This window comes from Calidris pugnax, unplaced genomic scaffold (assembly GCF_001431845.1).
Source record: "Calidris pugnax isolate Ruff unplaced genomic scaffold, ASM143184v1 scaffold335, whole genome shotgun sequence".
Classification (NCBI taxonomy): Eukaryota; Metazoa; Chordata; class Aves; order Charadriiformes; family Scolopacidae; genus Calidris; species Calidris pugnax.
In genome coordinates, this window is record NW_015091148.1 from 542,727 (window position 1) to 565,922 (window position 23,196).

Consider the following 23,196-nt stretch of genomic DNA (forward strand, 5'->3'; position numbering starts at 1 on the left):
GGGCGGGCGGGGGAGGAATGCTGCCGGGGGGCTCTGCCCGGCCGCTGCACCCCGCTGGGAGGGGGCTGTGCCACCTGCCTGGGGGGGGAGGGAAGGTGAGCCTCATGAAGCAGGGAGGGGGGAATAAATAAATTAATTCTTGTTAGTTTGGCCGCGCTGGGTTGGCTTTTCACAAGCTCGCTTTCTGCCTTGGCTTTCCAGCCCCCTCCCGCGGAGTGGGGACACGGAGGTGTGGGGGCCGCTGGCAGCCCCCTCCCTCCTCCCTGTCACTGGGTTATTGTGAAGCCACCAAAGTGCGGGGTTCGCAATTGTTGGGAGGGATCGCGGTTCTTAAACACACTCCCTTCTGGGACTGGAGTTGTCACTGGGTAGGTGAGGAGATGAAGTGTTACCTTCACCAGTAGCTGGTTCTGGGTGTAGGTGTGTGAAGGGGGGGTGGCGGGAAATCAGATGTTTTCTCTCTTCTGCTTGGGTATCTTCCCCTTCTCTTTGCTGGCAGGACAGATGTTGCAGTATGTGTGCCCTAGGGTTTTTGGTTGTTTTGATTTTGAACTGCCTTCTGTGCAACTTTGAGTCGTGTGGATGTCTTGGTACAGGTATTGTTAGTCTGAAAAGAGATGCTTCGAGATAGTGTATCTCTTTGGTCTTAACAGTATTATGTAAGTACCTTTAATCATAACTGAGTTTTGGCATCTTGTGCGGTAGAAGTGATTTAAGTCAAAGCAGAGGGGGAAGTACTGTAGACATAAAGGATGTGAGGAATGTGCATTTTTATCTTTTCAGGGGATGACCTGAGCTGTATTGTTCTGGGAATGGCAACTGGCACATGCTTTGTTGACAGTGGTGTATGCGCGGTGAATCAAGAGAGTGATGGTGGGGTATGTGTGTGTGTGTGTGCGCTGAATAAAGGCGGTGTGAGACGGGAGCATTGATTTGTGAAGGATGGTCTGGTGCACCTTGATTTGCCACCCTGCTGATTGACTGCGGCGTGATTGTTCGCCTCTGGAAGTTGGGCACTCTTTCTCTTGAGGTGTCTGCTGTGTATTAACAAAATGTATATTACAGATCCAGGAGTGTGGACACTGGTGTGGGTAAAAAGGCTGTGGAGTAGGGAAATCTCATATAAAAAGAACATAATACTTTATGGTGACAGAAAATTTACATCCTTTACGTGGGTCTAGTGTTCTCTTTATCTATTTGAAACCCCTTTCTCTCTCTTTCTACCCGCATGTAAATTGCATTTTTTTTCTGGCTTATAGAGGTTAATCAAGCACTTGTGATATGGTTCTTGTGCTGAAGGGATGAAGAGTCCCCATCCGTGCCCCAGGCAGCCAACATTTTAAATTTAGATGTTGATAATAAAGTTGAGATATAGAGTAAACTCACTGGGAATGTGTAGTTGAGGGCTAGACGTTTTTGAAAGCTTTTTCAGAGAGAATGTGTTTGAAAGCGAAGTGCAAAATCATGATGGCTTTTTTTTTCTAACTAAGCAACTGCATGTAATAGGATGTCAGAGACTTGAGATTTTATTTATAATTTTATCTAGTATTTGGTGACTAGTATTTATAGCTACTTCAGATTTAGTTGCAGTAATTGTGGTTTGGGAAGATCAGTACGTGTTTTGTAGCTTAGCATTTGTAATATTTGTTAAAAACCTTCCAAATGTTTACATGATCAAAAGAGACTTTGGCATTATAGGCTGTTGTTCATTTGTTTTAAAGGATTTAACTGATAATACTAGTATTCTCATCTAATGCTGATACAGGAAGCCTTCAACTGATGTTTTGGAGGGTGAATTCCTCAGCAGTTTTATAGGAGCAGTTAGGTATCTATAGGAGTTAAATTTAAAAAGCGGTTTGGCAGGTTCTGTTGCAAGTACAAGATACTGGGATGTTCTGGGATGGTTTTGTTCTTATTGCTGGAATCACAGAATGTGGAAATTTCAGACTGAGGGGTGCAAATTCATTTAAAGATGGAAAGTCTTTATATGTACAAGAAATTGCTTATAATGGAACAGACTTTGTCTGGTGTGGTACCACCTAGAGCAGGAGATGTCCACGTAAGAGTGACTTGGGAAGAGTCCTTTGAGTTCACACAACTGCATTAAATAGGTATTTTCAGTAAACAAGATGCCATCTTCCAGTCTTGATATCACGTACCGCATCGGTGCCTAATGGCAGAGTGGTGAACCAATAGCATATTTGAGATAGGCACAGGTATGTTTAATGTGATTACAAAACTACGTGTCATCAGTGACCTATTTCTCTGTGGCACACTAGAATATGCATTATCAAAGCATAAATTTCATTCTAGCCCCACAAAAAAGAGGCGTAATTGGAAGGAAGTACCAGCCAATTGAGAAGATTGATATGTTCTCTAACAACCTGATTCTGTGCATTATTATTGTATTAAAATATTTTATAACCATTCTCTTGGTTAAATTCCTACAGCACGGAACAGCTGATCTCTTAATGTGTTCTGCTGTGAAACAGCTCTCTCCCTGCAAGATCCACATCTTGGCTTCTAAATGGAAGATGAAGTACATTTCAAAGAATGTCATTTTGTTTTTTAAAACAATATTAGTTTAAATTTTGCTAAATATGTGCTGTTTGTCTTTTCAGAATCTTAGGATACCAGAGTTTGGTTTTTCCCCCCCCACAATAGTTAGAAAAAAAATGTGGATTTTTACGTGGAGGTCATTTTATTATCATGAAGTTATACACTTTAAATATTAATGCAGTCGGTGAGCAGATCCTGTCTACAGTTGACATCACCATATAATGTCTTGTGCTTCCTCAAGCTGAGGGAGCATGGTTGAATTATTTCAGACTGTGTAGTTTTTTAACCTTTCTGTGGATCTAAATATCTAACTTCCAGCTGTTTCCACTGTAAATACTAGGCTTACATGCTTTAAAAACTTTGCAATAACTCCTTTATTGTATCAAAAGTCTAAATAAATAATCTCTTAACATAAAAGGTTTTTTTGTCTAAAAGTGATAGAATTGATGCCTTTAAGAGCAATTTAATAATAAGGTTTGTCCTTGAAGTTGCAAATTCTGTTTAAATTCCCTTATACGTAAGTGTAAGTAAAATTATATACCATCTTGGGTCTTCGCAGGGTCTTAATTTTCAGTATTTTGGAAAGTGGGTGGGGTTTGCTCATAACTCATCAGTAGAATTCATGTAGTGCTCGTAACAGACTGACTTTTCCTAGTTCAGTTGAAACGTTCCTTATAACTTAAACTTGTAGTGTCTAATTTCCAAATTACCTTTGCAAATGCTGAGTTTTCCGAGTGATCTTAAATCGGTGATTTTTGACTTGCTCTTCCCTCCTGAAGAACAATTGCATGGGGAGTGAAACTCCGCGGTAGCTCCGGTGCCAGCAGCTTAAACTCATTAACACAGGCAGCTTGCATTAGTTTCCTTGACACTTTCAGACACCCTTCCCTGAGGAGGTTTCAGACTAGTAGTTTTCACTAAAGAGAAACATTTAGCTATGCTAAGCAATTACCTGTGCTTTATGCTGTGTTGCACTCCCGTTTGTGTGTTTTTAAGTTTGGGAACTTGATTCTTTCCATGGAAAAGTGATTTTTAGGAATGCAATATGAAACGCAAGTCTAATAGAGAGTGGGCCTGCTTGGAGATAACTTATTGGAATTAGGATTCGTATGAACATTTGAGACAAAACCTATTAAGCCAATTTCATTCTGTCCCAGGTACTAAATACAAGTGGACAGAAAGTTTTTCAGCTGGAATTTTGGAGGAATATTGGTGGTACCTCTGTGAAGACAGATGGCCTGGTAGGATAAGGTAGTAGAGCCTTTCTTGGTTTGTTTTTTTTTTTTTAATTAGGTAGTAGAGCCTTTCTTGGTTTGTTTTGTTTTTACAAGCAGAAAGTTTTATAGTTGAAAATTTACAGACAAGCATCCATTGAGCCACATACCTTCTTTTATGGGAATGTCGTACACAAAAAGTTGCAAATATTTGAGTTGGAGCATAGCTGAGTCTTGCAGGTGCAGAAAGCTTACTGGGACTTGGCTTTTCCTATGGCTGGCTATTCTCCTGGAAGACAGTAAAAATCTGTTCTGAACTCTGCAGTTGCTTGCAGGTCATGCTTATTTAAGCCTTTTTAGTGCTTATGTGATGAAAAGGGAATTATGGAATGTGTCTTAATAGTGCTGTCTGATGACAAATTACACACAGTGACAACTGTGAATTTTAATGGTAGAAGGCAGATTATTTCTAAGGAAAAGCCTGGTTGCTGTTAGTGTCCCGTATCCTAACGCGTGGCAAGTTCTGTCAACTGGCTGTGTCACTGTAATATTTTTGGACATTTGCTGAACAGACGTATTTGTTTTCTGATTGATGCAGATATTTTTTGCTACATATGTTTTAAAGAAGCAGCTCTCTTTCCTGCTTGTACTTCTGTAGATTTTCTGGTTCTGCCCCTTTAACAAATTGCTCGGGTTGGTACAGTGGTGGGAGCTCCATCCTTGATTCCAGTAACTTTCCCTGTTTTTCTTTTCTTTTTCAGGCTAGAAAATTTGTGGTGTTTCTCACATAAATGATGGGGTCAGATGCATTGCTGTTCCTCAGTGTATTTTGTGTGCTTTCTCACTGTAGTAGATTCTCCAAGTTCCCTGCCAAGTGACATGCTTAGATTTCCCATGTTTTAACTGCGTGTCACTTTATGAGGGACTCAGGTGTTTAATGCACTGTGACAGTAGCTTGACATGATGAAAACACGAGTTGTGGTGTAGAGATGTGACTCCAGAAGTCTTTAGCAGGGACAGAAACATTTCCTAATAAATCTTCATCACCCGTGTCACGTAATAGTAAAAATGGCTGCTGAGAATCTCGAGTTTGCTTTATTGTAAAGTGCATGTCTTGAATCATTCATTTCACACTTACTAGCTGCAGGACAAAATCTATTAGTCAGAGTGAAATGCCATGCTGACTGCAGTGTAAAGGTCTGAGAAAAAATCATGTCCTGAATTTAATTGCCAGGCAGTTCTGTTTTAACAAATACCTTGTTGCGCTTTTCTTCTTCCACTTGGACCTTTCTAAACTCATGCCAATTCCTGTGTTTTCTTCTGTTTGCTGTCCCCTGACCTTACCCTTTATTACACTGTTTTCTACTGCCTTTTTGAACTTGTTTCCTAAACCAGTCTCTTTTCACTCTTTTAGATTTTCATCGCTTTTCCTCTAACCTGAAGATTTCTTGATGAAGGATCCCACCTTCTACTTATCTTTGATAAATTATCTAGCCCACTTACGGTGCTATAAAAATCATTTAACATAATCTCTCCTGTGCACAACCAATTTCTATTATCCCACACTCCAAGCACTTCAAATTCAGACAATAAGATGAAAGTTAATTATCCCTGCTGTCAGTGGACACTCTTCTTCCCTTCTCACCCCAGTCTTACTGAGATGCTGTTCCCTGCCTTGCTTAGGGAGCTAAATAAGCGTTATTGCTTTTTGCCAAGGGGGAAAAGAAAAGTTTTGGGGTTTTTTTTTCAAGTGTTCTCTCTCTCACCCTGAAACTCACTGGCTGCTGTATAGACAGCATCTCATTGCTGCAATCTGGAATTCATGTGTCACCGAGTGGGTCCTGAGGTGGTTTCTTTGATAGTTCATTCAGACCTTTGCCAAGATGTGAATTTGACTTGAAGCCTCTAACTCTGGTCCTACTGTTCTTAAAGATAAATCTGTGGGTTTAGATTATAACGTCAGGAAGGAAAGAGAGCTCATATCTAAGAATATTTTCATAATCATTAGGAATTTATTTTTAAATGAAAGCGTGAGCTACGCAAAGGCTGAACTCGCTTGTGAAAAATTCCTGTTTGCTACAGGATCTTGAAAATACATTATTTTTTCAGCCCGAATTCTTAAGTGTAATCCTTAGATGTTTTTCAGAAATTTGTGATTGGGCTTTTATTCTCCTACCTTGCTATTTTGTGGGTGGTGAAAGTCAGATTGCACCTGTAGAACAAATTGATTATTTCAGGAAGCAAAATCTTATAATGGATGGTAGTATTCATGAAGTTGCACAGTGAGCCGATTCAGAGAAGTGATCCAGCTGGATGTTTATCCCAAGGAATGGTTATTTTCCAGGCAGACTGATTTCCCAAGGCATCTTGCCTTGCAACCATAAGAATGCCAGCGTTGGCATATAAATAGGGAGAGTGTCCTGCCTCCTTTGGCAGCCACACAGACTTAGATCAGATTAAAATGAACAACTAACTTTGGCCTTAGCTGATAATTGTCCTCACTTTGCCCAGAAGGAAATTTAAATACAAAGCAGGGTAAGATGTCTGTGGCTGCATAATGAGTTAGAGGGAAAACTGGGAATAAAACCCGCTGTATGGGTGGGAAGAGTATTTATGCTTGAGAACTGCACCTGTAAAACACAGGAAGGTTGAGATGAACCGCTGACGTGGTACAGGGTCTGTTTTGATCACGCCTGGATTTACTGAACAGCTTTGTATCTCCACGTCTAACCCTGCAGGGAGAGCGCTGAAGGAACTTTATACTTCCAGAGGTAAAATATGTGCAAATAGGAGTTCTGCTGAAGTATTGTTACTCAGTTAGCATTTCTTGGAAGCTGATAAATTCGTGTGTTGTTAAATGTGCTCTGTTAAATTATGTGAATAGTATAAAAGCAAGAGGGCCTGTTTTTCCAAAAGTTTACACTGTGTCTCTAAAACAAACTCTGTGTGTAATGGTTCCGAAGATTCAGTAGCTCAAAACAAGACAGTAATTGGTAGTGGAAGATAACCACACCGCATGGTTCTTCAGGGTTTACAGGAGCGTTGTGACATTGTGCAAGAAGAAACACACACAATGGTATCGTTTTGGTATTGGCACATTTAGACTTTGTCAACACGAGATTTCTTCAACTTCTGCTGGTGATTTGTGCTTGTGTGAATGCACGTTATCGTCTTTGTATTAACCTCACGGTGAGCTGGGCTTGATCTGAGTGCTCTTTGGCGATTCAGTAGTTAAATGCTGCTCGAAGTTATAAAACTGAAGCTCTACAGGCGAAGGCAGGTGTGTTTTTGTGGGCAGGTTGAGAGGAGGAGGTACTGAGAGAAGCCCAGGTGAGGAAAAGAAGGGCAAGCTCCTTGTGCTGATTCTCCAGCAGCACAGCATTTACCAGTACAAGAACGTGGTGAGTCCTACCTGGGGCATCTGCCACCGTGCTGGGGACAGTTGTGCAGCTGCTGTCAGCTTTTTTGTTGGTATGGAGGTTTTTACAAACTTCTTGATGGTTTCAAAATCAAAATTATCTAGTGTGTAAAGAGCTCTAGATGAGAAATGGAGAGGATTTTGAATCTATCCGTAAGCACATTCCAATGATGTGAGAAGAACAAACTTTATTTTAGAGAGATCAAATTCACACGTCCACGAAGCCAAAGAAGATTTTGCTGTTGAAAGCTGATTTTTTTCCACTACATACCACTCTCAGCAAAGTTCCAAGATATTTAGCAGGTTTTTTTGAGATAAACTGGTAGACTGAAAATGAATCAAGATGTTTTTTAAAAATGCCATTAACCTGTGACTGAGAGACTCTGTAAAGTGTGTGTAACTTCATGCCCTCAGCATAGATGAGATTATATTAAATGTTCCATTATTACAGTGTAAATGATCCAGGAGCACGTTATGAGCTGTGATGTGTAGTACAGGCTGATCAGCGAAAAGCTGTAAGGAAGTAACTGAAGTAAGAAAAAGTAAGCTTTCTTAAACTAAACCCTTCTATAAAATACACAAAACTTTTACCTCCATTCTGCATACTGCAAAGGTCTCCTTTAGGGTTTTTTAGCAGAGGAGGTAAGTCTATTCTGGGTATAAAAGTTTATTATTTCTTGCAAAAGAACCCAAATCCATGATGAAAACACCTTTCCTCCAGAATAAATGTCCAGGTGGAGGTTCTACCTCTCTGAACAGACCACTTAGATCTTTTTTGAGCTCTCTCAATTGATCTCCATTTACATATTCAAAGACACAGATACATATCTAGTGCCTCTTTCTCTACTCCTCCTTTCTGGCCGGAAAAAATGCTAACTTTGGGAAACAGAAGTAGGGATCTTGATGATAGATTTCCTTTTTGTTTTCCTATAGCCCATATTGTTAGTGCAATCATTTGCAGTTTCAGAATAAGTTAGTGGTGTTTTACAAGAAGGGTCATCACTGGCATCTGAATAGAGATAGATGCTTTAAAATCTTAGTGCTGTTTTTACTAGCTTTCAAGATATGTGAGCAGATAATGATGAAAGCAAGAGTTTTTAAAGCAAAAAGGAATCTTGCCACTGAACAAGAGGAAAACTAGGCAGTAAGATGTGGTTTGGAACAAAGAACAGGCTGATGGGTGAAACAATTGCCCTTCAGTATCATAGCAGTGGGTCGTTTTGAACTTCTGGCACATATTTTGATGAGTATACGAATTTCAAGGGATGGATAATCTGTTAATGTGGTCATACCAAACTTTTCTGCTTCTCATATGTGTCCAAGTTACCAAACAATTACAGAAAAGTAACAAATCTGAAAGATGTGTGTATATGTGTAATTGACTACTGTTAAGTGGCAACTACCTGGTTTTGTTTTAATCTTGCTTTCTATTTTTTGTACTGAAAGATATAGATGAGACACAACAATGGATTTGAATACAAGGAAGTTCCTAATTCAGTCATAGGTGTTTAATTTTTATATATTTAAGGTAGTAGGAGAGGCTTAGACTGTTAATTTGAGGGTATGTCGTGGTGTACTAGCACTTCTTTCAAGGTGGTTTTGCCCAGTAAAAGAAAAATGTTGAGGTTTATGGCTGTCGTATCTAAAACTAGTTCATAGCCAATAGAAACCCTTCAGCTTATTGCAAAAGCTGAGGGATTATAATGCTGCTGAATTCTGAAATGGCAACCTCTTAAACTATTTTCTGTGGAGATAATGCTTGAAAAAATTCCAGCTTCAGAGTTCTGGAAATCACTGGTTTTGAAAGCCTTTGTCCCTCAAACCAGATTTCTAGATACAGCCAAATAATTAATCTTAAGAAATGGAAAAAGCCTGAAGATTTTTTTTTTTATCGTAGTTTTTATGTTTTAGCTGCAGGATATTATATAAGGCCTTTTTCTGGAATTGGAAATATGGTCTGCCTCATTTTCCATTAGACTGTTAAATACTTACAGGCGAATAGCCAGGTTCCATACAGTGAAAATATGTTGCCTGCTGAGTTAGCAAGATACCTCTCACAGATTATTTCAGGAATAGTCGAAAAAAAAGCAAACTAGCTGGAAGATGGGACAGTCTGGATGCTGTAGAGCATCTTCAGGCTTCCATATCCCACTCTGCCATATATCCTTCTGCCCGGACCTTTACTTGGAGAATTGGACGGTATTTGTTCACTCTCCAGTCTTTTGTTTCCCTGCCAAGGCTGCCTGCAATACTCTCCCTTGCTGCCAGCGTTGTTGGGTTTTTTATGATGTGCGTGTCGGTTTGCTTAGTTGTACCAAGACTAATCCATTTGAGACAGAGATGCCCAAATATGTTGCATAGCTTTTAATTTCCCCAAAACGCAAGCCACAGTGCCACACACCATTTAATGTCTGATCTTTTTACATGAATTGATGGGGAAATCTCTTTCAAGTGAATTTAGAGCTTGAAAAGAAGATAATTATGATTTTTTTTCCTGGTTTTCACAGAAGAGTCCCAGGAATTGCGAGTGTTGTTTCCGAATAGTCTGTCTCTGTGTTTCACCATATTCCCGAAGTCTGTCAGCTGCAGAGAATTGTCCCTCTGATACACTCGATAGGATTATCCTTCCTTCCTTGCCTTTGTAGCTCTTGGAAGGGCGAACCTCCTCCAGATACCATCTCTGAGGTGGGTGTTAGAAGCTGGCAGATGACAGGATGGATCGTTAGTAGCAGTCACTCTCTTTATTTTGCATTTACATGGGCAAAAGCAGGCTTGAGTGCTTACCCATAGAAATGCAAAACCTCTGAGGATGTGCTGACTGTGGCTCTGTCTTGAGATAAAACTTCGCACTTAAGAACATATTTTCAGTGCTTTTGCATATAAAGCAGCTGAGATGCACAAGAAAGGAGTGATTGTACCGTGATATAAATAATTCCCTCTTGTGTTATAGCCCTGATTGCTATCGCTGACATGATGTAACTTGTACCAGATGTGCTTTCCCACTAACTGGGAATCGCTGTGCCCCTGCACTATTCTGTTTCGTGCACCTGTTCTTCAAACTGTGCGAGGATATTGAAACTTTTTTTTTTTTTCTTTCCATGTGCGCTGAAATATTGCTAATGTATTGAACTGGAGGTGACTGGACCATTTTAGTCACGCGCTCTGTATTTTCTCTAGTTACTTCTTGCTAATATGGTTTTCGGAATTCACATTACCTAAAGCATTAATGCTTTCAACTCTGCTCCTAGTTATTTTTAGGAAAAATACAGCAGAATTTTGTGTTGGGCGGTATACTTAAAGCTAAGGTGTATCTGTGCAGTGAAAATTATATTTTTCCAATTCATTTTCTTGTATTTCTGTCCTGTCTGCTGATTAAATTGACAACTGGAAATTGATTAATGGATGACACTGATTAGTTCTTAGTGCCTTAGCCCTGTTCTGAGTGTAGTTTCTTCAACAACTACTAAACTAGTTTGAAATTGGCACGTTATCTTAAATAACGTACATTATTTATTTATGCACATGGTTGTTCCATCACCTGCAAACCATGTGCAAATCTGGTCACCCCAGGCTGAAGCTGTAGCTTCCAAACAAAAGACTTCAGGATCCTTAAAATCTTCAGATTGTTAATGCATATGCAAAGAGGCATTGTCTTTAACACAGTTATTTTATTTTTCTAACTGTAGTCTGACAGAAATCTTGTTTTATGGAAAAGAAAACTTCAAATGTCAAGATGCTTAAGCTTTCTCATTGAGCTTGGTTTTATGTATAGTGGTTTATATACATAAATGGCAGAGTGGAAAACCTGTTTATTCCCTTGGTTGTATCCATTAAAAAGCTGCTGACATCTGGCTGCTCTTGAACCGAAGAGGGGGGAAGAACAAGTTGTTTTGGGGGCGTTGTCTTGTGTGAAGTTATAGGTCTTGTGCTGTAAAGGAAGTGTGCAGATTACCTATGTTGCTTGTGTAAGATGTGTGGTATTTCGGTGCTGTGGCACAGGTCCCCTCCACGTGTTTGGTGCCATATATATATACTTTTGGAAAAATAATTTTGTCTTGGTGTCTCGTGAGCTGTATTAAGGTTGTGAGCGCTTCTTACTGTACCGAGTCGGAAGTGAAATCTAGTACAAGGGACTCAGAAAACCAAAAAAATTTATCTTCTATACCTGTCTTGAAAAAGGCTGTGTTATAACAAGGAGAGAAAATACTGGATGGCTAAGAAGTTAATGCATTTTTAATGTTGTACATTGACTATTGCAATCTCTTTTTTGTAGTATTGGCTTTTCATGCAAGAAGTGGGTGAGCTGCAGGAAAGCCCCAAGCTCTTACCCTTCCTCTTTTTCCTTCTGCTGTGTGTAAAACACAAGCAAACGCCACTGATTTGTGAATTGAGGCACGGGTATGTTTTTAAAAGGCACATTCTGGTCCTTATGGCTATCTGGGAAGAGTGGGGGAAATTCCAGATGTTGACTAAGTCATAAATCGATACAGTGCTGTCTTTGTGTCAGTGCACAAATCACCCTTGTGCTTGCAATACCCCTGGACTTGCCAACCTCCAGCAAAGCGAATTAGACCAGCGTCTGCCAATTCTCAGAGCTAATATTGATAACTTTCAGTGGGTGGCAATTAAACTGGTTAAAAAGAAGTAAAAGGAAGAAAAAACCCACATTGATGAGGAGTGGCGGGATCATCGCTGGTTGTGGCTTTTTTTTTTTTTTTTTTTTTTTTTAATGGGAACCACCAGAAACACGGGAGCAGAAGGAACGAGCGGTGGAGTGTGTCCATCTGTGGGGCTGGCAGCCAGCTGTGGGGCAGGCAGGGTCAGCCGCTCGCAGGAGCCTCGCTACGCAGAAATGACTGTGCAAACCACTTCACTTATTACAAAAGCTGGAAGCAGCACTGTGGTTTGTTGGTGTTTTTTTTTTTTTTCTTTGCATCAGTGTCTGCTGCTGGTGGCCGCTTGCCAGAAATCAGCTCGTACGTCCTTGGCACAGGTTAGACCAAAATACGAGATAGCCAGACTGTCAAGCTGGTCCTTCTCCGAGGGCAAACTAAGGACACGTAATTTAAAGTCATTAACCTCTGAGTGTATTGCGCTGGGGCCGAGCTGATTTCGAGGCATCTGTTGAGCTCCAGTTGGGGCAGGTAATTGCGCTAGCGCTCTCTGCTGTAAATTGTTCTATTTTTAGTACAGATAATGTGAAGAAATGTGGTTTTTCTTTAGCAGTAGCGAAAGCATTGTATGAAGTTTTGCTCCCACATACACATGCTTCCTCCACCTACACGTTTGTCTGCAAGTTGTTTGTACATTTTTTCTGGGTTTGAACTTGCAAACCTTTTTTGGATGATCTTTGATTACTGAGTGTTGGGTGCTTTCTGGGTTTGAACCTTGGATATTCGTAGACTTGCAAACCTTTTTTGGATGATCTTTGACTACTGAGTGTTGGGTGCACCTCGTCTTCATTCTGCGCTCCTAATACAGTGATTCCTCAGGTTTATGTCTGGATAAGCTGCTTCAAAAATTGCTTTGAGACTGCATCCTTTCTACGTTTTAATCAGAACCTGTATTGCTCCCCTCTCTAGTATGGCTGAAATTAATTCTGGAGAACCCAAGCTGTTCGACAGCTTTGACAAAAGTGGATTCACCTTTTTTTTAAGACAAAAAAAAAGGGCAAAAATAAAATCACCAAAATCTTACCTTTGGGATTAGAAACTTCAAGGAAAAAAAAATCTATTTAAATATTTTGGGCAGTATTTAAACTACTGTCTCTCAGAACCGTCAGTGGTCTAGTGGTGCGTTGATGGCATTAAACGTATACGGAGGCCTGTTTGACTGTTAAATAATGTTATTCGAAAGTTGTGGGTCCCTCGAGGGTAGCGGGCGGTGTATTCAAAGTGAAAGTAGGTTACTGAGTCTGCAGAGTGAAGTGGTTTTGAGACCAAATAGCTTTGATAACTCAGAAGAAGCCCCTTTGTTGTTTTTTTTTTATTTTTTATTTGAAGTGGTACTGTGTTCAAACAAAGTGGTTTATTGTACAGAATATTCCTTAAAGGAGAAGAGGTGAAATGAAGGCAGGATATGGGAAGAGAATATTTTGACATTCAGTAAATAACAGGGGGAGGGGAGGTGTGGAGGTAAAGCTTCCTTTTCTTGACAAGTTTTTTTTTTTTGCTTTTTTCTGGCTATCTAGCAGCAGCATTCTGATAGCCTTCCAGATTTACCCGTGCAACTTGAGAGTAGCTTAATATGCCGAGGAAATAATCGGGCATCATTTTCTACATGACATAGTGATTTTCTCAGCTTCTGAATTATTCATTAAATTTTGCTGAAGGAAAAGCTAAACGTTGGATTTCATCATGCTTGCTGCTTTCTAAGGGCCTTCCTGGGTATAGGGTTGTTAATTTTGGCTTGCAATCACAAAAGGTTTATTTTATTATTTACCAGCTTTTCCAGCTGAATATTACTTGTGATCACAAGCCAATGTTAACAGCCCATCCCCACCTATTTCCCAGCCCAGCTGGATCTTGGCGCTGGTCTTCCTGCCTCTGGAGCTGGGAAGCTGGGACCCGAGCCTGCTGGTCTGCAGGTCACTCCATTGGGCATCTTCAGGGCACTTTTTGAGGGCATTGGGAAATATTGGAGAACTGTTCAACAATCTCTTTTAATTAACTTTAAGCTAGTAATGGGACAAACTGGTTATTGGGCCGTCACTTTCCCCACCGTGTCACTTCACAAGGATTGTAGGGTCAGTCATCTTAATTATTCATCGGTAGGTTCATCTCCTGTTCAATTAAATTCACTTCAAAGATGGAAATTTCTGGTGGAAGAGTAAAATAGAAACTATAGCATATAAATTGTATTAAAACTTGTTTGGATGGCAGTTACTGCATTTGTAGTGTGGGGAGTATTTTAAGTCGGTATGATGTAGAAGGAAATTACATTAAAACCCACGTCTGTAATACTTCTTTAGGTCGGTTGGTTTTTTATTGTTGCTCCAAGAATACTAATAAAAATGGCCATATGATTCTGCGAAATCCAAGTGTTTTATACCTGTCTGCTGAACTTGACCCAAGCTTATAGCCTCAAGGAAATTTTCTGATTCCAATAGTGGGGATCTGCTTTTCTTCATGTTCAGCTGCTCGATCCATCCATTTTCTGTGAGGGCCCTTCTCCATCCTCTAGTCATGGGATGTCTCTTTGGCTCTGTCCTTAATTCTCCTCTTCTGCACCCTCTAGTCCCAGGTTTAGCTCCGAGTATGTTGTTTGGTCAGGAGTTCCAGTGTATTTCTGATTCGATTTTGCGCAGCCAAAAATCTTGGCTTGATGTTGCAATACTCTGCTACCAAAACGTAATTGTGCTGGTGAAGAATAGATGCGAGAGCGTGATTACTCGTATTCATTAGGGATCACGTGGCGTTTTTTGCAAGAGGAAGTAACAGTGTCCTGGTCAAATTCCAACTTGGATAACTGCAAGTGAAATTTAGATGGGCGAATGTAATATTGTTTGGCTACTGTATCGAGGAAGAAGTAGCTTGGGGGAAGGGAGAACGAGACAAAAGAATATAGTGCCTTAAATCAAGGGGCTGTATGAGCGATCTCTGAGGTGGAAACAAGTAGGGGACACCGTGTTCTTAATCTGATTTAATGCTGCAAGTTGAAAATGTCCCCATTGAAATTCTTCATGCATATCTACTTTAATGGAATGTTGTTCAGTATAATATGTCCTTTTTCTGGGTAAGGATGGGCTCCCTTTGGGAGTTGCAGAAGGAGAAGAGGTATTTCTGTGTAGGTATGCACCTTGTTTGATGGAGAGGTGTGTGGGAGTAGAGCAGAATTTTGGGGCTATCAGTGCTCCTGAGAGTCCAGGAGAGATGCAGATCAGCAGCTTGGTCCAGTGCTGGGGCAGGCGACAGTGATCTTTGGTGGGTGGAGAATATTCATTCCCTCAATTTCCAGGTCTCAGGAGTCTCGTACCAGTTTTGATCCTGACAAAGGTGCAAGTATTTGTACCTAGGACAGTCCACCAGCAGCAGATACAGCTCACAGATAATATACCCTGTGCTTTACCCCAGTTGTATAAATTCAAAACAAAAGAATTTGCTGATGATCTTAGTGTGGTTTTTGTTTGTTTGTTCTAATTGACTTTGTTTTCTCTATTGTCTTTTATAGATCAAATGTTCAACGGTTCGTTGGCAACTTTCTCCAGAAGAATAATTCCTACTGCTCTGCTCTTGCCATAATACCAGAATTCTGTGACCTACACGTCAGCGCTAAACACCAGCAGAGAATCGTATTTTGTTCATTCTGTGTAGATGGAACAGGCGTCGGTCTTGAGAGTCCATCCCGATTTTAAAGCTGCTTACTTGGTTTTCTGGGATTAAAGGTGCTCAATGAATCAGGGCCCCCCAAATGAGTCAAACGGCCAATTCTTGCCAACAGTTGGTTGAAAACTGTGCCGCGCATGTAGCAGGGATGGCGCAGGAGGACAGTCGCCGTGGTCAAGTGCCACCCACCTTCTATCATGGTGCCAGCCAGGAACTTGATCTGTCCACCAAAGTGTACAAGAGAGAGTCAGGAAGTCCTTACTCCGTGTTGGTGGACAGTAAAATGAGTAAACCACATCTCCATGAAAGAGAGGAGCAGCCATATTTCAGGGAGAACAGATCGGTAGGAGAGGTCCGGGCTGTGAAAGAAGATAGAGAAAACTCTGACGACTCTGAGGAGGAAGAAGAGGAGGAAGATGAAGTGACTTACAAAAGGGAGCAGATTATAGTAGAGGTAAACCTTAACAACCAAACATTAAATGTATCAAAAGGGGAGAAGGGTGTCCCCTCCCAGTCCAAAGAGACTGCTGTTCTTAAGACCAGCAGTGAGGAAGAGGAGGGTGACAGTGGGGAAGAGGCCACTGAAGACAGTAATGATTATGAGGAAAATGAGAGGCAGAAGAAAAAGGAGAAAAGAGTGGAAAAAGTTAGTGTTGCACAAAGGAGAACAAGGAGAGCTGCATCTGCTGCAGCAGCCACAACTTCCCCATCACCCAGAACTACAAGGGGTCGTAGAAAGAGTGTGGAGCCCCCCAAGCGTAAGAAGAAAGCTGCAAAGGAGCCCAAGGCACCTGTGCAGAAATCAAAGTGTGAAGAGAAGGAGACTTTAACCTGTGAGAAGTGCCCCAGGGTGTTTAACACACGCTGGTACCTGGAGAAGCACATGAACGTCACTCACAGGCGCATGCAGATCTGCGACAAATGTGGGAAGAAATTTGTTCTAGAAAGTGAGCTGTCCCTTCACCAGCAAACAGACTGTGAAAAAAATATCCAGGTAGGTTTGCTCACCTGCTTGCCAGATTTCCATACCTTCTGTCGTGCCCTGGATACGGCTAGTGGACACTTCAGAGGGGGAAATCTTTTGCGCAGACCAGGTCCTGACCCAGACCTTGTCTCTACGTATCAACACTTTGGTGTCTTCCAAAAGAAGTAAATTGCAGGGAACAGAGTGTCCAACTGACATCTGCTTTAGCAGAGTTACTCTAGTATTTAACCTCCAGCTGGGGAGAACACAAAGCTACTGTAACAAATGTCAGACTCAAGAGTAACTGGCCTGAAAACAAGCGCATTTGACAGGATAAACCCTCCCTCCTCAGGTGCTGAGCACCTGCAGCTATCGCTAGCTTTAACGTTCAGAGTGTCTCAGTGTCCTGAAACTGTCACAGAGTGTGTCCAGGTAAGGTTTCAAGGGAGATGGGAATGATGGCGCTTTGCTGGTATTGGAATCAGAAATTTGTAAAATACAGCGGAGAGGCAAGCAGGTGAGAAAGAAACTAGTGAAGTCAGGATTTGAACTTGTGTTAAAATGTAACTTTTTAAAAAATCTTACCGAGATAATTACGTACAAGTGATTTACAGTAGTGTTGGTGGATGCATATAGAAGTGTATGAATTCAAGTAAATCTGTTCATGAGCCTGCCCTTTTCGCAGTGCAAAAAGCAGCTCAGTAAATCTCACTGATAATATAATGATCTCTGGTCTTTCTCACCAGAAGATTTGCAGCTTTTAATTTTATACAACAATGGAAGCCTGTGTTGTAATAAAACCATTTTAAAGTTTTAAGTTGTGGAAAGGGTTTCAGAGTTCCTGATTCATCTGTGGTTTGTACTTTGCTCATAGGCATCTGTGTTCTCATGTAACTGGGGGCACTGTTGTTTTATCTGGCGACTCGAACGTGCTTTTTTTGCCTTGTTAAACCCGGCACAGCGTTGCCACCTACTTCTGAAATAATCCCCCTGCCAGCATGAAGCAGCTGGAGTTCAACTTCTGCCCAGCCAAAATGCTGAGAGTTTGTAGGGCAACGAGTTTTTTGCCTTGCCCAATGAGTTACACCAGAAAGATTTAAGATTTATTTTTTTCTTTGTTTGTTTGCTTAAATGCTAAACTGAACTGGTATTCAATTCCCGCTGTGTGGGAGACAGTTGAAATATTTATTGCAATTTTTCTTTGGTGTAAGACTCAAATGCAGCTCTATATAACACTATGCTATTTTTCCTTATGTTTCAGCTCATAGGAGGAAGACTGAAGGAAGGAGTATAATATAAGATAATGAGCCTTGAGCGTAGTTAGTAAAATGCATAAACGTTGCAGCTTTTGAAATACATACTTCACCAGTTTAGTGTGGCAGAGAACATTTAAATGTAAATTTAAGGAATGCCCCATCATCCAGGTGTCTCATTCACAACGTAAAATCTTTGGACTTTAAATAGGAATTCATGAATAGTTTGTGTGTGGTATAGAATGGAGAAGCTTCCTGTAATCCGTGCACCCGTTCACTTCTGAGGGGTTACATTCCTGTGTCCAAAAGCGATAGGAAGAGAAGAAATTGTAGAAATGGTGTCTTATATCCAGTACCAGAAGAATCAGGTCCAGAAACTCCCAGATATTTCTAGTGCCAGGAGTTCTGCTAGTCCTCTTCAAGTTCTCAGTATAAACATATATTCAACAATAATTTTTGTCTGTCCTGACATTTGGAATGTGTTTCACAGCTGCCTGCTAATTTGTTTTTATTACACTTGGCAAAAGGAGTGAGGGGATCCGAAAGTTTTACAGTAATATAGGGTTTAATATGTCAAGAGGGATATGGAGCTTTGTCTAGGAAAAAAAAATGGTTTCATTATGTAAGTGGTAATTGAGCTGATAAACATGGCTGGCTTCTCTCTATATTTTTCATCTAAGTGATAGAATATATCTTTTTCCAGGTAATTTCTGGTTTTCATCCTTTCAAAATTAGCACTTTCACAGAATTTCTGCTGTCACCCCAGACTCTGTCGTAGCTCTCACTGATTTAAATTACTTGCTGTCGATCGTCAATTAAATTGCAGACTGACTGCTTCAAGGGCTTGCTTAACCCTAAATCAAAGGAATTTTGATCATTTCTTAGCATTGCTTTATTCTCTAGGTTGTTTTTTTCACCCCAAAGACCACAGTTTGTTCCTGACGTGCCTCCAAGTAGGTAGTTTTAGAGGCAGAGGCCCTCCGTGGAGTCAGCGTGGGGAGCGTGTGCCAGTTCCCAAGCCTGCAGAGGTTCAAGCTGTGGAAGCAGCATCACTTGCCTGCACAGAGAAGAAACAATTTAAGTTGACAGAAGGTGTAGTGTTTGCTAGTTCTGCAGTGACGAGCGTACAGCCCTTCTCACTGTGAGGGAAGGATTGGCAGAATGGACAGGCAGAAAAATGGAAATGCACCAAACACCCCAACAGCTAACAAAAAGCAACGAGCCGCAATTCCTTCCTCTTCACTTCAGAGATGAAGATGACTTGGTTTCCTCACATCTGTCTGCTGTGAAGTTGCACAACTAAGTTTATTCTGGAATCTTCAAAATTGTACAAGGATTTTTTTTCATCAAGTCTTTAGCAAGAACTAACTATTGGGGGAAAAGAGACGTGTGAGAGCCTGTGGATCCAGCTCATCACTGACTTTCTGGACGTTTCACAGTACTTGTGGGAAGAGAGTAAAATACTGTTTGCATACAGTTGTTTTAGACCTACAGTGCTACTGATCTGCGTAAATGAAGAGTCAGAACACAAAAACAGAGGTGACAACTTGCTTTGCTGTATGAGCTGTGTCCCAGACTCTCCACATGGTCAAGAGCTGCAAGATGGAAGCCGTCTTCTGTGTCCACCTCAAAGGATGAGAGCGCTTTGACTTGTCCTTGGGCTGTCAGCCCTGGAGTTTGAGGGGTCACAGTGCTCCTGGAAAGCCAGGGCTGGGGGTGCAGATGGGTTGAAGGCAACTTGGTGGTGTTGGCCTCCTCCACCTCTGTTGGCATCTTCCCACACCGGGGGTTTGGAGTCTTCCTGCACCAGCAGCGTCACAGCCTGTGAATTGTCTTCTCTGTGTTAGCTCCTTGAGGGCTGCACCCAGCTAGAAATGCTGTTGTGGTTTGGAAATCTCTTGGTGCAGTGGCTGTGCTGTTCTTTGGGTGGCACCAAAATGCAGTGCGTTAACATCCTCTCTAATCCTGCTTGATCTGGCTTTTCTTAGTGTAATTGTTTCATCTGTGAAACAGTAAATGTAAGCTGAAGTGCAGGCTGAGACAATATACGGCATTTTGACTTATTTTGGGCTTCTTTTTGTCATGCAAGAGGAAGATCTGTGGCTTAACACCACAAACTTGAATCACTGAATCTTTCTAATTTAAACTTCCTTCTATTTATCCCATTCATTCAGTGCGTTTCCTGTAATAAATCGTTCAAGAAGCTCTGGTCCCTCCATGAACATATCAAGATTGTCCACGGATATGCAGAAAAGAAATTCTCTTGTGAGATTTGCGAAAAAAAGTTCTACACCATGGCCCACGTGCGGAAACATATGGTTGGTGAGTTATTGATCGGTGCTTCTGTCGGTTCTGCCTCATAACGTGTCTTTGTGGTTCTTAAATAGAATTGTAGAGTTGTCTGGGTTGGAAGGGACCTTTCAGATCATCTAGTCCAACTGTCAACTAACTGAAAAACCATCGCTAAGCCATGTCTCTAAGCTCTATGTCAACCCGTCTTTTAAATACCTCCAGGGATGGTGCCTCAACCCCTTCCCTGGGCAGCCCATTCCAAGGGCTGTGTCAAAATTTTTCCTGATCTCCAATCTGAACCTCCCCTGGTGCAACTTGAGGCCATTTCCTCTTGTCCCATCGCCTCTGACTTGGGAGAAGAGACCGACTGCCCCCCTGGCTACACCCTCCTTTCAGGGAGTTGGAGAGGGCAAGAAGGTCTCCCCTCAGCCTCCTTTTCTCCAGGCTGAACATCCCCCCCAGGACCTGGCACTTGGCCCTGTTGAACCTCATCTCATTGGCCTTGGCCCATAGATCCGGCCTGTCCAGATCCCTCTGAAGAGCCTTTCTACCCTCCAGCAGATCAACACTCTCACCTACCTTGGTGTTTTGAGGAGAAAAATAACGCTAATTCAGTTGTCTGAGCTTTACCCTTAGCAAAAAGTCCAAGTCTGCAGTATTGGGCAGTAAGCAAAATATATGTCTCTGTACATGTGTATATATACTTAAAAGCTGTTCAGTAGTAATAATTTTCCTGCTCAGAACTGGAGGAAAAAATTGGTTAAAGAACTGTTTGCATTTGAATGACCCCCTCTAATGTACTGTTGTGTTGCAGCACACACAAAGGACATGCCATTTACATGTGAAACCTGTGGAAAATCATTCAAGCGCAGTATGTCTCTCAAAGTACATTCCCTACAGCATTCTGGAGAGAAGCCTTTCAGATGCGAGGTGAGGCAGCAACTGGTAAAATGGTTAGATATGGGATCATGAAGTATAAAATCAATCACACTGGCAGTAGGGGGATGTAGGTGGAAACTGAATTGACTGACTTGAAAATGAGGTGCAGTTTCGTAAAGATTTGGGGGAAAATTCTTCTCTATGCAGCAGGAGTGCATCAAGCAGGGGTTCAAACTGAGATGGATTTGTTTGCTTTTGCTGCTGGCTGTCAGTTCTTTCTCTGAATACACGCTACAGCAGGATTTGAATCCTAGTTTCCCTTGGTGTTCATAGCAAAGCCTGATGCAAATTACGTTAATCCTCCCTGTCCTGCCTTGAAACTCGAAACAGATAGAAGTGGCGAGAGTGAAAATGAACAAATTACTGCTTGATTTTCACTTGTGGGGAAAACTCGTCCTCACTGAGATCGAAGGCAGTGCTCTGAATTTGTGTTTCTTAAACTGAGTGTGTGTTGGGATGGGGTTGGGCATTTCACCGATGGGTTCACGTGCATTTGTGATTGCAATTTCATGCCTGCCCTCGGGAAGGAGACCGTATGGGTCAGACTTGCCCAGTCATGTGTCTGGGGCAGATACTGTCTCATCATCTGACGGGGACGCTGGTGGGTACCACACAGTGGAGGCAGAGGGGGTGCAGAGCTCTGGTTCCAGGCTGGTAGCTCACCCCGTCCACAGAGTGGGGCACAACTCCATCCGGACACGTAGTAGTCATGGCAGTGGTGCAGCCAGAGCAGTCTTGGGGATAGAACTCCTAGGGAAAGAAATTACCTCATCCCAACAAATAATAGCTGGAAAAGAGACTGGCTCGCTGAAACCGAGCCTGTGGTACGGAGCTGCCGTGGGTTTGCCGTGTGAGCAGAGCCCTCTAGTGGAGACTCGCAGGGCCCAGCAGAGACCTCTGCCCAAGCTGCAAACCCTCCCCATGGTACCTTCAGCCAACAGCAGCACTTTCCTGCTGGTGTAACCGTGTCTCTGCCGGGCTTTTGCCAACGGCTGTGTCAGCTAAAGGTTGTGACTGCTCCACGCTTATTGCCAAGGCTCCTGTGCCAGCAGATCTTTTAATACAGACCAAATTCTACTCTTGCTAAATAATGTAAATTCTACATCTGTGTGAGGGTCAGTGTGTGTGTACTAACTCAGGTATTCTTTACTCCTTCCCTTTGAGTGCTGTCCCAGGACTTGCTTCCTGTTGTGCCATGCCTGAATGTGATGGTTTGCTGTGTTTTCCCTTGCAGAACTGCGACGAGAGGTTTCAGTACAAGTACCAGCTGCGGTCCCACATGAGCATCCACATCGGGCACAAGCAGTTCATGTGCCAGTGGTGCGGCAAGGACTTCAACATGAAGCAGTACTTTGATGAGCACATGAAAACACACACTGGTAAGAACTTAGCAAAGAAAAGTACCTCCAGGTACTATCAAACAAGTACCTCCAGCACAAAAACTTTCATATGCTTCTAGCTGTATTTCCCTTCCGTGGAATTTGGGATCAAAACCATTATCCAACCTAGGAAATCAGATGGGAAAGGTTAATACATTACCTTACTGTTGAATCTAATTGTCTGTAGCCCTGTGATTCACTGTGGGGGAAAATGAGAGGTTAGGCTTACTTCCTTGTTACTTTGGTCTGAAGGAACCCCTTGCCAAAGCTCTATTAAAGGTTGTCTCGTGCATCTAAACCCAGAGATGAGAGAGGATTTCTTAGAGACTGAGGACTTCTGTGGAGCAGCTGTGTCTCTGTTTGCTGAAGGTAGCGGTCACAGTGGCTTGGGTAGGATGGGGTCTGTTTGCATAAGTATGCTGGAGTGAGTATCAGCAGATGTTCTGTGCCTGACTGATTGCCCTATCTGTGCTCGGCAGGAGAGAAGCCCTTTATCTGTGAAATCTGTGGGAAAAGCTTCACCAGCCGCCCAAACATGAAGAGGCATCGCAGAACTCACACCGGGGAGAAGCCCTACCCGTGTGACGTGTGTGGCCAGCGATTTCGCTTCTCCAACATGCTCAAGGCACACAAGGAGAAGTGCTTCCGCGTTACCAGCCCCGCCAACGTGTCGACTGCTGTCCAGATCCCACTCTCCACCACTTCTCCTGCCACCACGGTCCCTGCTGTAGTGAACACACCCACCACCCCAACCCCACCTATCAACCTGAACCCCGTGAGCACGCTTCCTCCGCGCCCCATCCCTCACCCGTACTCACACCTTCACCTACACCCCCCCCCCCCCCCCCCCCCCC

General features: G+C 42.2%; 1 protein-coding gene across 1 annotated transcript in view; it reads left to right on the forward strand.

The window, feature by feature from the left end:
• The window catches only part of ZNF652 (zinc finger protein 652), a 26,620-nt gene that overhangs the window by 731 nt on the left and 2,693 nt on the right, over positions 1 to 23,196 (forward strand). The window contains exons 2-6 of the mRNA XM_014959003.1: positions 15,361 to 16,509; positions 19,907 to 20,054; positions 20,839 to 20,954; positions 22,198 to 22,342; positions 22,822 to 23,125. Of these exons, the coding sequence (XP_014814489.1) occupies positions 15,601 to 16,509; positions 19,907 to 20,054; positions 20,839 to 20,954; positions 22,198 to 22,342; positions 22,822 to 23,125 (1,622 nt within the window). The 5' untranslated portion in view covers positions 15,361 to 15,600. The remainder of the gene's footprint in view (positions 1 to 15,360; positions 16,510 to 19,906; positions 20,055 to 20,838; positions 20,955 to 22,197; positions 22,343 to 22,821; positions 23,126 to 23,196) is intronic.